At 33.3% G+C, this 18,220-nt stretch overlaps 2 protein-coding genes across 2 annotated transcripts; one reads left to right on the plus strand and one right to left on the minus strand.

Annotated features, from left to right (window-relative positions):
* The first annotated feature begins 299 nt into the window (after positions 1–299).
* LOC107843649 (growth-regulating factor 3) lies at positions 300–5,976 on the plus strand. Its single transcript, XM_016687996.2, has 5 exons — positions 300–572; positions 604–826; positions 1,725–1,922; positions 3,193–3,511; positions 5,394–5,976. Exons 2-5 carry the CDS (start codon positions 607–609, stop codon positions 5,803–5,805), a joined length of 1,149 nt encoding a protein of 382 aa, XP_016543482.2. The 5' UTR covers positions 300–572; positions 604–606; the 3' UTR covers positions 5,806–5,976.
* Positions 5,977–10,750: 4,774 nt separating this feature from the next.
* Positions 10,751–16,646, minus strand: LOC107843650 (serine/threonine-protein kinase KIPK1). The gene is made up of 3 exons (XM_016687997.2): positions 16,512–16,646; positions 13,155–15,550; positions 10,751–11,854 (listed from the first exon to the last, which is right to left on the minus strand). The coding sequence occupies exons 2-3, from the start codon at positions 15,335–15,337 to the stop codon at positions 11,020–11,022; spliced, it is 3,018 nt and encodes a 1,005-aa protein (XP_016543483.2). The 5' UTR covers positions 15,338–15,550; positions 16,512–16,646; the 3' UTR covers positions 10,751–11,019.
* Between the last annotated feature and the right edge of the window lie 1,574 nt (positions 16,647–18,220).

Below are 18,220 nucleotides of genomic sequence, written 5' to 3' on the forward strand. Positions count from 1 at the left end.
TTTTTTTTATTTTAAAAAAAGAATAATAAAGTTTTACAAAGAAAATACATAAAGTTATAATATGTCAAAGATATTTTTATAAACAAATAATATTTTTTTTAAAGTATAATAATACATATTGTTTTTAATACATCAAATCAAACACTGTATAAAAAATAATTTCAGTATTACTAATCCTCTTATTATTATCCATGCACTATTAATTTCAATATTACTAATATAACCTATTCAGTATTATTTTATACGCTCTCCAAAACCAACCCTAAAAGTACAATTTGGTTTGTATTTATTGCCTTGTTGGTGGTAAAATAAAGGGATGATAAGACAGTACAAAAGACTTAACTTTGCATGTTTCCCCGCACTCTACACACTGCAAAAACATATATATAAAAAAAAAGAAAAAGAAAGGGTCCACTAAACTCACTGCTACAATAAGCTTTTTCAAACTCTCTTCATACTCCCCGCTACCCACCCACCCCCACGCCCACGCCCACTCATATGCACATTAATATTCTTCTTATCATACTCCAACTAGCAGCAGTTCCTCTAATACTGTAAAACCAAACTAAAAAAATATTCCATCTTTATTTCTTACTACTCTATACTATGGACTTCAATCTGAAGCAACAGGATGATGAGTCACTTACAACAACTCATCACCATCATCCTGCAAAGTTACCTAAACTTGTTCGTGACTTTCAGTCTGTTGTGTCTGCTTCTACTGATTCTGCACTTCCATTGTTTGTCTCTCAACCAACATCAACAACTACTACTACTAACAAATTGTTGTCAGATTCAACAACAACTGCCACCACCAAATTTACCAGTAAGTTAGATATAGAATTAGACGCCCTTTTCAACTTCCATGTTCAGATTTTTAGTTGTTGAACATACTAATGATTCTCTTTTTTTTTTTTTTCTACTTGAATTAGACACCCTTTAAATTTCTTGTTTTTCATGCTCCCAAGTTCAGATTTTTAGTTGATTTACATACTAAGTATTAAAGATTCTTTTTTTAACACTTTATATATTAGACACCCTTTTTAAGTATTTTTTTTTTAGCTTCCAAGTTCAGATTTTGAACTGAAAATCTTAGCAGTGCAGTCGGTTGACTATCTGAACGTTCACTTTATTGGTGACAGTTTAGTTCTCCACTCTCTAGTTATTTCTCTTTTCCTACCCTATAAAAAGTACAGATTTTGAGTGGTTCTACATATTTAAGATTCTTTTTTTTATTGATTTGTTGAATTAGATTTAGACACCCTTTTCAACCTTCTTGTTTTTCTTGCTTCTAAGTTAAGATTTTGAGCTGAAAATGTTAGTAGTTGAACGTTCACTTTATTGATGAAGATTCATTAACACCTTGTCGTTCCCTCCCTTTCCCTGACCCATTAAAATAAATTCAGATTTTGAGTGGTTGTACATATATTAAAGTTTTTTTTTTTTTTTTGGCTTTCTTCAATTAGATTCAAATTCCTTGTTTTTCTTGATTCCAACTTGAGATTTTGAGTGTAAAATCGTAGTTGTTCAGTTATTGGTGATGGTTCCATTTCCCACCATTGTAATCTCATTTTGAGTTGTTGTATATATTAAAGATTTATCTTTTGTGATTTCTGAATTAGACACCCTTTTTTAAGTTTGTAGTTTTTCATGCTTCCAACTTAAGATTTTGAGTAGTTGTATAAAGATTCTCTCTCTTTTTGTTTCTGGTTTTCTTGATTCAGGGATTGGGAGTGGTTACTTCAGCTTGGCACAGTGGCAAGAACTTGAACTACAGACTCTGATTTTTAGGCATTTTATAGCTGGTGTCTCTGTTCCTCCTGAACTACTTCATCTTGTTAAGAAAAGCATCATCACTTCTCCTCCTTCATATTACTATTCTCATCCCTTTCAACAGTATCCTCCTCACTACCAACAAGCTTGTAAGTTATTTTTGGTTTCTTGTTTTAAGTTCACTCTTCATTGTGTGCTTAGTTGTTGGAAAGTTGCTATCTTTTTTGTTCTAGTATTCTTTTTTATGTCCATAGTGGAAACCTAACATGTTCTTTGATTTCTGTTACTCCTTGAGCCGGAGGGTTTATTGGAAACGACCTCTTTGTCTCCTATGGTAGGGTTAAGGTCTGCATACACTTTACCTCTCTAGACCCCACTTGTGAGATTGCACGGGATATGTTGTCGTCTTCATTTTTAATCTGTGTGTGTTGACTCTTTTGCTGTTTTCTTGGTCTTTGAACTAAGAAAAATAAAAAAATGAATCACAAAGTTTTGTTTTTGATCTGCATTTCTTAGTCATTTGCCAAAATTTTTAGAAACACATGTCAATCACAGTATAATAATATTATTTCCCTATGACTTTTTGGACCAAAAAAACAAAACCAAATGACTGTGTTAATTTCTTGATGTGGTTGATAAGTACTCTTGGTTGATTCTTACAAGCTTAGGTTAAGGAGCTTAATTGATACTATGTACTTCTGTATTCCAAGAATTTCTTACTTTTATTTTGTTGTATGTAAAAAGAAGCTATAAATGATGTTTGAATTAAGAATTTATAAATAGTTAATTAACCTAAAATGTAATACAATTACAACAACAACTACATCAAACTCAGTGTATTCTCACAAAGTGAGGTCTGAGGAGGGTAATATGTACGCAGTCCATACCGCTATCTCCGAAGAAGTAGAGAGGCTGTTTCCGATAGACCTAAAATGTTATACAACTACCAGTCAATAAAGAAGGCTGGTTACTTGCTACAACATTTTAAAATATTACAGAAGTTTGTGGCTATGTTGTTCAAACCCTCGAAAAATGATAATACTACACTAGTGTCACATCCTCAAACAATGCGTAGTTTTTGGAGGATTCGATACATACTGGACAAATTTCTTAAAGAATTCGAGCAAAATAGAATCATCCCTTCACCCTCGATTAGAGATCTTGGTTCAAGCCTTGAAAATGATATAAATCTTGTCAAACAACATTTTCCTCTATAATATGCCTTACATGGCATGAATGCATATTAGTCGAGTCAGTGGGCTTCATATACCAAATGCTTATATCAAGAAGGCATGTTAAAACACACTGATGATGCAAATATTCTTCAAGTGTCTCATGTACATTTCATTTATATTTTCTACTCGACCTCCAAGATTAACAGAACTGACTAATTAACGATAATATGAAATTCTCTTGAAGTGATGCAGTCAGGGTACTGGGGAAGAGGAGCCATGGATCCAGAACCAGGGAGGTGTAGGAGGACTGATGGGAAGAAATGGAGGTGTTCAAGGGATGTAGTGGTTGGCCAGAAATACTGCGAGCGCCACGTTCATCGTGGCCGCAGCCGTTCAAGAAAGCCTGTGGAAATTCCCACACCTGCCAACAATGGCAGTAAAAACAACAACAACAATACTGTTTTTCATCATCAAGCCTTTGAAAAAATGGCTAGTCATGCTCCTCATTTTTCTCTATCTGGACATTCACCTTCAGCTGATGCAGCTCTTCATCTCAACCAAAGGTACATTCACCTTCCAATGCAGAATTTCGTATGTTCTGAGCTTAACACGTGATATAAAGATAGTTATTTGTTGCCCCGAAGACTGTCGCCTAGTGGCCAATTGAGTGACTTGAGAATTATGTGGTCTCACGAAGCAAAAAAATTATGTTTGCTCGGATTCTTTAAAAATGTCGACGGGTGTGTGTCGGATACTCCAAAAGGAGTGCATTTTTGGAGGATTCGACATGTGTGTGACGGTGTGAGTGTGACATCATTTTTGAACAATCCGAGCAATATAAGCAAAAACACTAGGTGAATTGTTTTCCAACCGTCTACGCCCTATAGAATAGAGTTATTCAGTACTTGGTGTGTGAAGCTAGTCCGGACACTACGGTTATTAAAAGAAAAAAATAAGAAAAGTAGCCAGTTCCTCCATAAAAAGTAAAATTATTAACTTGTCACATTACCTATTCTACTATGGTGTTCATTTATTATATCTGCATTTTAATGCTTTTCATTTCTGCTCTTTCTTTTTTGTTTTTTTGGGAGAAGAAAAAGGCAATATTGGAGGTTAAGTATCTGTTCTCTATTTAATAGTGAGTGAGTGGCTTTTTAATCTAGTGAATATACACACTACTTTATTTGGCCCCTTTTTTCAGAAATCATTATTCTTTCTATAAATACTTCTTAGCACTATAACTTATTTTTCAGAGCAAAGTGTTTGTGCAGATACTACTTTTTTTCACTGTTAGAATGACAAGAAGTTCAATTATGCATTAAAGTTTTGAACTTTTGCTTTTTTTTATTAAGGGGCCAACAAATATCCTCCATTGGTTCTATTTTTTCCACTACCTCCTAAAAAGAGACATCTTTGTGTAAGTTGAAACTTGTCTCCCAATAGGGAGAAAATCTAAATTAAATCTTGATCAAAGGGTTACTTCTTCTCCAAATTCCTTTTTCTTTTCTTTTTGACTTGTAGGTGTGCATGGTCCACTTATTGTATTTTTCTTGGATATTTAGAATCTATTGAAGATATTCTCGTCCCACTTCCATTTTCTTTGTAGGAACCCTACCTTTGATATTTTTGGGTTTTCTCTGGCAGGGAGCCCACTTTTTGGGATCATAACAGTTTGTCAGGTGATTAAAAACTAAGTTGCTCGGACTCCCCAAAAATGTGGCTGCATCCGTATCGGATCCTTAAAAAATGCACTACTTTTGAAGGGATCCGATACGTACCCAATGTCATTTTTGAAGAGTTCGAGCAACATAGATTGAAAATAAGAATTAACTTAACTAACGTCTCACCCAACTGTTTAAACTAAAAGTACATAATGTATGTATAACATGTAAATAACAATGTTTAGTCGATGTGTAATCTATGTATTACCGGTTGGGAAAAAAATAGAATGAATCTAGCTAGTTATTTGTGTAAAAATACCTAAAAATATTCACCCCCTAGTTATGATTATTTGTACTATAATTTGTGTATATTCAATGTATAACGAGTGCTCCTCCCGTTTCATGTTATGTGAAGGTGTTACTGTTTGCACTTTGCAAAGTGAAATAGTTTTTTCTATGACTGCAACTTTTTCAACTTTTTTTAAAAATATTTTGGATCGTTAACCATTGAATATCTATACCCGAAGTTATTGTCAAGTGTTCTGAACTGTACTCTGAATCTCTTTCACATAAATTGCAATAGAAGGATTATATTTGTCTGATAACTTTATAATCACGGATTATATTTAGAGTATAAAATAATCATATTGGCTAAAATTTCTAAATATAGAAAAGAAGATTCAACTTAAAGGCCCCTTGTGTACTAGATGTTTTTTTACAGCTTTTTTCTTCAATTTGTTCCCTGCTTGATTTGGGCTGGGCTGTCAATGATGTTGATTTGTAGGCCATTGGAGTCCACCAAAAAGGGTCCACCATTTGAAGCCCAAAAAGATGATGGTAAATCATCCAATGGCCAAATTCTGCGCCATTTCTTTGATGATTGGCCCAGACAACTTCAAGAAGGTGACAATGCTGCCACCAGTCTTTCCATTTCGATGCCCGGTAGAGGGGTCGGGGGCGGTAACCCCTCGTCTGACTTCTCGTTGAAGCTATCAACGGGGAATGACTATGACTCAGGGCCTCATCATGTCAGTAATGTTGAACGGTCTACGTGGGGAACGAGTCATCAAGTGGCCTCAATGGGTGGGCCACTTGCCGAGGCCTTAAGGTCATCGACTACTAACTCGTCCCCCACTAGCGTGTTGCATCAGTTGGCACGAGGTACCACGTCGGACGCCAGCTATATTAGCACTTGATTATTTTTCATGACAGATGTTTTTGCACTTTGTTGCTTTTATGTTCTTGTTGGTGTTGTTCATTGTTCTTTTTGTTGCATTCACTAACTATCAGCTGTACAAATTTGCATGGGATGTGTGGTGTGTTTATTATTGGTTTTGAGTTAATACCAAAGGTGTGCATTTGGTGAACTTCGCTATTATTTTTGCCGATCGATCAAATATTTAACTTAACTCTTAACAATTAAGTTCACTTTAACTTGGCCTCATGTCCTAGTATTTTTACACACGGGTTCACTTTTTATAATTTTACCACTGTACGTGTTACATTTTTAAAATTATGGGTTCAAACGGTAATATATATGGATTTTTTGATAAATTTTCTTAATTATTTAAGCTCTGTATTAAAAGTACTGGATTCATTGCTATTGCAGACGGCGAACAAAATGTTTGACACTTTGGTATTTATACCGTGTCAATTAATTTGAGTCGAAGAGACAAATTAAAGTGATAATATTATGTAATTAATCGTTGTTAAATGGTGCATACAATTTTCAGTCAGGATGATTGAGAAAGATTCAATCCATTTAAGCTGCTCACATTAGAAAAGTAGTAGTGTAAAGGTCGTAAGTCAGGGGTTGGCTATAACGTAAGGCTATCACTTTCACATATTTTTCTGTATGAGAGAGTAATCCGTTGTGTGAGCAATCCGACTATACCTTATATGTGTTCTATAGGCCGCACATAATTTTTCTTCCCAACGAGCCTTCCTTTTTTTAATTTGGATGATACAATCCAAATATGCTTAGCGATATTATTTTCAGTTTGTTGGTGTAAATATCAAATACGAATAAATACTTTTTTTTGTATATAATTTAGCACCAACTTGAAACGAGACTTTCATTTCTATAATTGTTTTTTTGGTACATAATGTACACTACTTACAATTTACAAAGAGTTGCACATAATGTATCTTCATGGATTAACAAATTCCGAAGGCTTGTGACAAGCTAATTGTGAAAAATTCTTTTTGTATCAAATCACTTAGATACAAAATAATGATATATGGAAAAGAAATACCCCAATATATTTTTTCCTTCTCTTTTTTGTATATATAAAAGATATAGTTGAGACCCATTGAGAAGATGAGCGTACATTAGATGATATCATCACGATTCGTCTTTTTGTACCAATAGAGACGCTTAACGACATCATGCCTATAAATATTATATATTAATCCAATCATTTTCCAGATTTTAATTACATTGAATTTATTTGAAATATTTTCTCCGAATCTGGAGACATTTTTCTTTACAAACATTACAACTTTACTCCATATAACTTGATTCAGACAACATTTGGACATATTTTGCTGACATTTTATGCATAAATATAAAATCAAAATATTATTATTATCCTTATACTGTACGTAAGTCGGCCCGCAGAAACAACCACTAATGGCTGTATTATACTTTTTCTGGTTCGATGCTTGCTGCTAAGTGCCAACACATGATTAATATCAGATTTGGTGAGACGTCTAAATTTCTTGAGTGATTGCGTACGTCAAACATCTTATTTTCTCGTCGATTATTTTTTGACGAGTAATAGTTAATCCTTTGATGTTTGTTTTGTTGTAGCGAACAAATGACGTATATTGACACCCAAAATTTTAAAATTTTATTTGAGAGCTAAAACATTTATCTATCTTCTTCGTTTCCTGGGTGTTTTTCTAAGTCTTATATCAATTTTTATATAATTATATCGAATTTAACGGATGTCGAAACACCCCAAAATTGGCCTTAGTTCCTCCCCTTCATCCGATTCTAATGTCTTTAGACTCCCTAAAATTCATCTGAGTTCTGAACTATTTTAGCACCAATAGTGCTTCCCTGCATTTGTTAATTCAAATTAATGAACTAAAATTATACTAGTTGAATACTAACTGGATAGTTTTGTACTCCCTCTCTCCCATTTTACCCGTCCCAAATTTCCTAATTTGGTGTTCCATTTTGCTTGTCCTTTTTACTTATCAAAACAAGACAATTTTTTTTTCCATATTTTACCTTTTGCATTAATTACTTTTTCTTTAAATTAAAATATAAACATCATTTAACAGGGGTATTATGGTAAACTAGCCATATTATTTATTATTTTTTTTAATAGCTGTGCCATCCCAATTTGAAACGAGTAGAATGGGACGAGGGAGTAGTTAAAAATAGCACAATTTTCGATGATGAGTGTTCAGAAATAATTAAAATCTAGTACTAGTAATTTGTTTTTTGCCTTTCTCTTAAATGAATCTTTTAACTTTTCCTGTTTATTTTTAATGAAATTGTTGTGTATTCATGACAGTTTGCTTCTTCTAATTCTTTTCTTATAGTCTTATAATTTTATTAGATGATAATGGCCTTGCTATTACGAACCAATATGATGCAATTTATTAATATGTTTTATCAAAACAAATTAAATGTTAATTAGGAGAATTTTAATTCTTTTTTTTTAATAAATTGTATTTAGAATATAACATACTCGTTCTACAATTATATAAGTGTTAGTTTATAGGAATTGTATATTTAATCAAACATTGAATGGTTTGTTTTGCATGTAAAATAATAATTACTATACATTAATTATTTAATAGTGAATTATGTTTATTTCTCATAAATGTAGTGGTTATTATAGGAAAGCTCGAACAAAATGAAATATATGGAGTAGTAATTATCGAGAATTCGATTTCAAATTGAACAATTTATTAGCCTATGAATTTGCTATTATACAACTCATTAGTTGTTTTCTTGCATTTCTTTTTACTTAATTTATATTGATTTGATATATTTCCAAGAAAATATTTGTTAGCCTTTTATTTTATTAAATATTTATTTTGACATGAAATATTCAGAACAAATATTAACTTATTTGATAAGGTTAATAAAATATTTTAATTTATTTGATAAAATAAGCAACAAATTATTACACTTGGCAAATAATCTGTTTAATTTTATAAAGTAACTTATTTGATAAAATATTTGTTAATATTATTATGTCACTTGACAAAGAATCTGATTAAAAGCCAAAATTGGCCCACATATTCAGAAAAATACTACACTCTTCATGGGATATAGAAAGAAAGACACAGGTGTACGTGTCAAATAATGTTCTTACCTATTTAATGTTACGACAAATATATGTAATTTCAAAGAAAAGTATGGACTTTTTATGAAGTCGTAGATAAGGTTTAAGTAATTCACCCTCCGTTTCGTTTTAATTGATCCTCTTTTTAAAAATATTTATTTCAATTTAGTTGTAACTTTTGATGAAATCAAGAGTATTTTGTTATTTTCTTTCAATACTACCCTCAACATTAAATGACTAAATAAAGTATATTTACTCAAATTTATATTTTCAAAGCATAATTAATAAGGCTAATTTGGTAAAATAGACCCTTAATAAATGTTTTAAGAGAGTGTCAAGTAAAAAAAAGGCCAACTATTTTGAAACGGAGGGAATACAACAAAAAGAATTAATCTTTTTAAATAAGTTAATCTTGTAGAAGACCTCACGCTTTTTACTTAATTACTATAAGCTAAGGATCAATAATATATTAAAGAGAAGTGTATTGTGGTATCCCATTTTCTATGCAACTGGGGAAAAAAATCATGATTTGATTGCAAATATTCTAGCAGCAACACCTACTGAGTTGTGTTAATGTTGAGAAAGGCAAAGAGTGCAGTAAGCTGAGTTGAATATCTATGCAGTAAGCTGTAAAGTTTGATCATAGTTGATTTTTATGTGCATAAGTTGTTTAGTATATAATTTTGAATTAATGACATCTCAATAAAATTATTGACTTAAAAAATAAATTATTTTTACGTACAAAAAATACACATAAAAATAAAAATTAAGAGTTTTTTTTTTTTAATATATGTACACTTGTTTTAGTATAACAATATTTATAAATGATATAAAAATTTTAATTAATTTCACATAATAATGTTATAATTTATAAAAGTAAGCATTAATTCTATTTAATAAGATACTTATCATGTGTTTACAATGCATGATCTTGAATGTTGCTGTAAGAACTTTATTTATAAATATGAAAATTTTAGTTTTTTAATTCAAAGTTTTAAAAAATTTCTGATTAAAGTTTAATAGTTTTTTACTTCCTTCTTTTGTTATTTAAATTTTGTACTTTTTCTATACAATCTATAATATTATTTTAAGTGAAATTAAATTATTAAATTTATCATAACTTTTTTTTTTTGCCTCAAAATTTTGAAAATCTAAAGCAAGTGTTTTATTAATCTCACGCTTAAATCACTCCTATTTTCGACCTTTTTGTTATTTGTTTAAAAAATACATAGACTTTAGGGGTTAGGTTAGCTCACACATGAAGTTATTGGTTAAACATGACATTCTTGATCTGAAATTTGAAGTTAATGAGTTCTTACTTCTTACAATAACCTTAGATTAATATTAAGTTCACATTCAAATATTTAAAGATAACAGGAAGAAAATTAATTAATTCAAGATCTAGCATGTACAAAATGAGAACTTCCTTCTCACTTCTCAATTCTGAAGACAATCTGATGCACTAAAGCATTCGCTAGGTTTGAATCCATAATCTCTTGATTACATGATAGCAACTTTACCGGTTATTTTATGGCTCCCTTCAAATAGATTTTGACAAGAATTAAATAGGTTTTGGTACTCCTTTTTGAACTTCTATTTCTTCCATCACCGCGGAAACGGAGAATCTGGACAAATGTCTTGAGTACACGTGAACCCGTAACGAACCATCTAGATCCACCACAGCATATTAGCCAAAACAAACAACTAACAATTTCCCATTTCACAGCATGAGTGAGTGCCTTTATTGCTTAGCCTTCTAGTAGCTTGTGGCTCTTTAAAATTTTTACCAGGTACATTAGCTAAGCAAATGCAAATATAATATGGCATGATCAAGTATATATAACTACAGCATCCACCATGCATTTCAATGAGCAAAATTTTATGTTGATGGTATAGTTCCCCTTGTTCTTTGCAAATCTATATTATCATTTAGACATCAGTATCAACAAGGGGTGGGAATAATGAATACATCATAAGTCATAACTAGACAGCAAATTTGATCGAATTTCATTCTTTCTCGCTATTCAGAACAGTGGAACTTTCGATCAAGATCATCTTGCCTCACCTGTTTGGCCTCTCGCTCGAATAGAAACATCAGTTCTGCTAGAACAGCTCGAATTCTAGATTCTCTCCTGTTGAACCATACTCCAAAAACTTTTTGCTCTTTTCTTCAAGTGCTACTTTTGTTACTCCAGGTACTTGAGGTGGAACCGCGCAGCGTATCAGTGCCCAATTCAGGCCATCAAAGAAAGGGTGTCTCTTTATCTCAGCAGCTCCTGTCTCTGTTCCCAACCGATTCTCGGGGTCTTTTACTAACAGCCCTCTGATGAGATCCCTTGCTTGAAAACTCACGATCTGGCTGTCGGGGAATCTGAGGTTCTGCATGACGACGTTGGCCAAAGTTTCTTCATTTCCAGCACCTTTAAAGGGTGTCTTACCATATAGAAGCTCGTAAAGGAAAACACCTAGTGTCCACCAATCAACAGCACTCCCGTGGCCCTCACCTTTGATGATCTCAGGAGCCAAGTATTCATGTGTACCAACGAATGAATTGGACCGAGCTTCTGTTGGCTCTACGACAAGCTGAGGCAATGACCTGTTAAGAGATGCAGCAGCATCAGCTTTTTGCCTTCTTGCTCTTGCAGTGCCAGGTAAAACTCGGGGGCTAAAGCAAGAAACTTGACATGATGGTCCTGCACAAAAAGGATCAATGCAGTTGGATCCTGCACATGGACCAGAGATCCGTGGGGCTTCCATTCCCAATGAGGATGATTGTAGAAGAGTGGGATTAACTGAACATCTGAGTGACAGGTCAAAATCAGTTAGCATGATGTGACCATCTTCACGGACCAGAATGTTTTCTGGTTTCAAATCACGGTATACAACTCCTAGCATATGCAAATACTCCAAAGCAAGGAGGACCTCAGCAACATAAAACCTGCAATAACAATGAGTTCAGAGAGGTTTCACTGACTGCGGAGTACACAGATGTGGAAGCTAAAAGATAAATAACCTGATATATAATACATCTAAATTTGGATATTGCAGACACATGACTGGTTATTGATTTCTACATTCTCCGACTGGGCAAGATAATAATTAATTCATCTATGCTTAAATATTATAGATAAATATTCACTATGCAGAATACAGTTACTAGCGTCCGTGAAAACTAGGCTGAAAAAGTGATGTACATTCAGCCAAGTTAGGACAGCACAACCACTAGGTCATGATAATAAATTGCGAAGAGGTGGAGAGAGGGAGCCATTTGTGCAGTAAGAAAGTCATTCACGTTGTTGATATTGTAAAGAATGGATCTTGGGCCTAACTCAACCACAAAAGCCAGCTCATGAGGGAAGGATTTTCCAAGTCCACATAAGGAGATCAAGTACCAATCCTTTTCCCGATGTGAGATTCTTAACAGATATACCAATAGGTAAACAGATATATTTATGTGGCAATTCAAGGAGTAGCATATGTTAAACAATAAACAGAGAAGGTAATTGTTATCTCACATAACAGAGAACCTAAAGTCAGTAAAATATGTCTAAAACTAAAAAAACTAGTCAGAGAAATCCTGGGTCACTAGAAGAATTATAATTATACACTAAGATAGTTGTCTTGTGATATGGAAGAATATTTGAATGCTGAAGGCGATAGAACTGGTTCAACTTTACTGCAATGTTCAAAAACACAGCTACCAAAGCAAGATAAAATCTTTAATCTTTCCAACAGTGTACAAAGATACAGCTATCAAAGCAAGCCAACATTTTTAAACAGCAGCCCAAATTTCTCCCTTTCCATGTCAAATTACTATGTCTTCACAAAAACTATTGACAAAATTTCTGCGTAATTCAGATTTTGGCACTGCATTAACACAAAAAGAAGATAAAAACAAGAGCATCATGAATGAAGCCCAATCAAATAAGTTCAACTAAAAAGCAGAAGTCTTGAACTAACCGAGTGAGAATATGCAATATCATATTAAAAATGACTGCATAAATACCGACCTATGTACATTCTAATACATTTAAACTAGTGAAGGTTTGTTACCTGCTACCAAATTTTTTCACATCTATTTGCAGGTCAAAATAAAGACGGTCTTTAAATGTTACGCTTATGGTGAAGTTACATCATTTCCTAAAAAAGCTTCATTTTTTACAAGTATTTCTTAGCAAAGCATCATCTGCCAACATGATTAACGACGAGTAAGATCTACTGCACTTTAAACATCATACCTAGCTGCCGGCTCAGAAAAATATCGACCTGGCTGCTTCTGACGGAGAACATGTAAATCGCCACCTGAACAGAATTCCATAACCAAACATGATAAATTATCTGAAGTAAACTGAGCATAGAGTGTTGGCAGAAAAGGATGATCCAGGATCCGCAGAATCTCTCTTTCGGTTTGGGCCCTCGGCAACTTTTTCCTTCTTGCCAGATATTCGTTATCCATAACTTTTATTGCAAATAAGCAATTAGTTTCTAGCAGCTCAGCAAGATACACCGTGCCAATGTCTCCACAACCAAGCTTCTTCAATAAATTGAAGTGACTTAATCCTAAGAATCCATAGTGTTTCCTCACCTGATTAATAGCCTCCCACCTACCATCTTTAGACATGTGAGGTCTGTTCCCAGAAAACGAGCCGCTTAGGTTGCTCTCTTCACTGATGGTTGTGCTAGTACTATAATCACCAATACTACTCTTTGAGCTCTGAGAGAATTCCCCTTGCTCCCTAGATTTTGATGTCTTGTTGAATTTCAAGACAGGAGGACCACTATTGACATAGCCATTAGCAGGACAGCTAATGCTATTTTCACTGGCTCCAACAGTCATACATCCAGAGATTTGCTTTGCAGTTTCCACACTAGATTCCTTCCCCACACCCTCGAGAGTGCACTGACATCTCTGGCAGATAAGTTGACTAGGCGATTCTGCGGGACCATTTATTTCATAGCATAGGTTAAAAGTGCCAGCTGCTAGTGCTGCCTCCTCTTTCAATTTCTTCTTGACAAGATATTTGTGTTTGGCTGGAGGCTTGATGGCACGACTGGTGCTTTTTGTCGATTTAGTCTCCTTGCTTCCTCTTACGACATTTGACAAAGGCACTGTCTGCGACCTGCCTTTCCGTCTCAGCTTTAGAGCTGTTCTGTTTGCTACTCTAAATGCTGTCACCACATTTCTCTTCTGATTATCCGGCGCTCTTTTTGGTCCAGACACCAATACAACATTACCAGACTCACATGAAGATGAGGGAGGAACTGAAGTTTGGGTTTTTTCCTTGGTTGATGCAGTTCCTAGTGGTTTGATCTCATGATGATTTGATGTGTGTGCATTCTCATTCTCCTGGAGACTGGAAGTGGTGACCTGTAAAGCCTGTGCAGCTACCAACCTAGGAGAAGAAATGGCACCTTGTTTTGAGGACTTCATGGGCTCTTTGCAAAACTCAGGCATCATGTTGGATGAGCCAGAAATGCTTTGTGCACCTCCTGTCCTCTCATTTTGTGCTACAAGAGATTCTTCTTGCTTAATTACTGATTTACCACCAATTCGAGGTGAAGAGAGACAACTTTGGCTGGTTGACCTTATCTTGGCTTCTGGAGGCTGTAGAAAATCTTTTTTACGGGAGCCTGGTACATTTTCTGCTGGCAATATTCTGTCAGATTGTCTGGATATGGACTCTGTACTCTTAACACTCGGGTTACTAGCATATCGTGGAGAAGAAAGGGCACTTTGACCTGGTGACTTTAACCTGTACTCTTGGATGTGCTGAGGCACAATGCTGGATGTGCTCTCTGCTGGCACTATTCTCCCATTCTGACTCGTGCTAAATGGCTTAATGGCAAATCGAGGAGAAGAACGGGGACTATGGTTTGCTGACTTAACATACCGTTCATGGGGATTATGCAACGGCTTGTGGAGACCTCCTGAAATGCCTTCATCTTGTACTAGTCTTTCTGATCTAAGAAAACCAGAATCACTAGGACCTGCAAATCGGGAGGAACAGGTAATTCTTCCAGGTTCTAAAACACTAGGAGAACCAGGTGGCTTTGATAATCGCTTCATTGCAGCCATTTCTGCTGCCTGAGATATGCATAGACCCCGAAATGCCTGCTTTAGAGAAACTGGATCAGAAAACCCAGTTACCGGAGAGTTTGATCCACCACCCCGCATTGGCCTTTTTGAGGCATCTCTTCTAACATGATCTGTCAAATCCAGACTCTTTGAAGTTCTTACGTTGATTGATTCGAAAAGCTGATTGATATCACCTCCTAAGTATTTACCCGTTCCTTTTCTAGCCAAAGGAGGCTTCTGCTTTCTGTCAGGCTCGTGTGCTTGATTTAAATTTCTGGAATGCAGGAACACATCAACCTCATCCTTCGACTCAACAATTTCACAATTACCACGAAATGAACCCATCACCTATGGCCTTGGAAATAAGTAGACTAATCAGCAAGCACCCAGAACTTCAAAGGTAAATGGCTTACACATAAAACCTTGATCTGAACCATCTTTCGAAAGCCAAACACCTTGCTGACTATGCCTGGAGCATCATACATCACACTGAACCGGAAATTTCTGAGCTCTATCGAGTTCAGTCTGATTCAGTCATTTTGAAATCCATCCTTGTCCCTGTAATGATTAATTAAAATTCCATATCAGAAAATCAAATACTAATAATAAGACTCATACATATACTAAACCACAGTATTGAAGAAGCAATACTACCTCTACCAATAACACAAGAATAATAAGATAAATGAACAAGCATTTCATGATACAGAACCATGAGGTCTCAAGTTCAAATCTAGGTGATTTTTTCCAATGTGCTGGTACGAGGTACCAGGTATTCTATGGAATTAGTCAAGGTGTGCGCAAGCGGTTATTAAAAAGGAAAAGCATTTCGTGAAACAAAGAATGCAATTGAAAAGCTCAAAAACTCAAGTTGGATGAAAGTTTCCAATAAAATTTGTAAAGGAAGATAATGTAATAATCTCAAATAAGCATCCACTATTCTTTGAGATCCAACATTATTTGATGCCATGATATATGTACAAAAAATGTAATGAATATTGTTAGGTACTTATATTTCTTGATTTCCTATAAGAAGTATCTCAAAAAATCACACAACCTTAAATGATGTATGAATCCACCAAGTTTATGACCAAACATCAACTTCTTGAACTCCATACCTCAAGCTAAACCCAACAATAAAGATCCATTTCAAATAAAACAACCCCATTACTCAAATACATCAAAGATTACAACTTTAAAGGAAAAACAAGAGATTTGAACAACCCCATTACTCTAAAACATCAAAGATTACAACTTTAAAGTAGAAACAAGACACTTAAAGTGGGATTTTTCAAATTCCTCCATCATTTCTCCTAACTTCCTAAAACATTACAATATTTAGTACAACACAAACACACACACAAAAAAAAAACTTAAAATAACACATGAAGACATTGAGTAACATAAAAGTCATTGCAAAGTAAGTTAAGAAAACCCCCCCATTAAGATTAATGAGTAAAACTTCAAAACAAAACGCAACAACAAATCAAGAAAATGAATAAAAGTAAGCCATTTTTACCTTCAAAAAAATGATGTAAACAGAGATCTAAAAAAGCTCTGTATTTTCAATAACTATACACTGAACACAAATGCTTGGAGAGAGAGAGAGAAAAGAGTCTCATTTCTCTGTATATTTTTTTCTAACATCAATTGTAGTACTTTCTTGGATTGTATAGAGGACATGTGGGCTTCCACACCATGGGAGTGAAATGGGTCCCACATTATATATTTTTCTAATTTTGAATTCCTAATTATAAAGTCTTTTTTTTTTTTCTCTAAATTTAAAATGATAAAACAGTAGTAGTATTTTTTTTTTGTAAATTATGGAAGTTGTAGAAAATAGTATTATTAATGTTGTGATACGAATTTAGAGAATTTAAGAGATACAAAGTAAATTAGGATAGAGTATAGTTTGGAAAGATTATGGTATTTTATTAATAGTCTGTTTGACAAAGTTTATTTTTTTAAAAAAAAATTCTTATTTTTTTCAAAAGTACTTATTTTTTAAAATTCAGGTATTTGATTAAAGTTTTAAGAAAAAATAAATGTTTCTGAGAATTAGCAAAAATTGTTTTTCGTAAACTAAAAAATGTAATTTCTTTCAAAAGCATTTAAAAAAAAACAGTTTTGAGGAAAAAAATACTTAAAAGCATTTTTAAAAGTTTGGTCAAACACTAATTGTTGATCGAAAGTATTTTTGTATATATTGGTCAAACACAAATTATTTCTCACTAAAAGTACTTTGAAAAAAAATACTTCTCAAAATATGTTGATTTTATAAGCTTGGCTAAACAAAAAATAAAAGTGTATCAAATATTGAGAAAATTTGATAAATAACGCTATAGCCTATATTTATGAAAAATAATGAGATTTTGTTTATTATCAACTGTAATAGAATTTTGGTTTCAAAATATGGTGGAATTCACCATATTCGCATGCATAATTATAGTAAAATAAGTTATATCCAGGTGTATATAATATTTTTATAACGAAATATATTGTGTCTGTGCACATAATAATTGTGAAATACATTATATCCACATTCTTAATAAATATATTCACGCATACAAAATATCTCTTTCTAATTGTACCCACATGAATTATTAAATTATATAGATACACAACTTATGTTTTCAATATTATAAAAAATTTCAACTCCAAATCTCAACATATACACAGAATGTTATTTATATGTCGGTTATGTTATGTATATTAATAGAGATAGAGAGTAAAGTAACTAATACTTCCAAAAGATTGATATCTATGTTATTTATACTTATTTTAAATATAGAGCCTTAATTTGTTGTATCACCTAATTTTTCCTTAAATATTTAATCAATTTTTGCTCATAAATTATTTTTAAAAAAAAAAATTGTCACTTTCTTATTCAGGGTTGGGCTGGGGACAATGCACGTCTTTGCAACGTGCTTAACCTGTTACATGTTGCCTAAAACATTACATTAATACAAATCTTACTTGCTTTGGATTCTCCAATTGCTTTCTTTTAACTTTTTTCAGTTAATTATTTATGTTAAGTTCAATGTACTTTTTTATTCTAAAATTTGTTAATTAGAGACTCTTTTTATCCTAGAATAAAAGTCTTCTCTCAATCATTAAATATTAAGAAGTTTCATATTTTATTTTCTTGGTTTCACGCCATGATTATATTTAAACTCGAAAATTTCATATTTAAGATTAAACGTTCTTTAATAGAAGCGATATCATTTC

Source organism: Capsicum annuum, chromosome 10 (assembly GCF_002878395.1).
Source record: "Capsicum annuum cultivar UCD-10X-F1 chromosome 10, UCD10Xv1.1, whole genome shotgun sequence".
In the NCBI taxonomy this organism is placed as follows: Eukaryota; Viridiplantae; Streptophyta; class Magnoliopsida; order Solanales; family Solanaceae; genus Capsicum; species Capsicum annuum.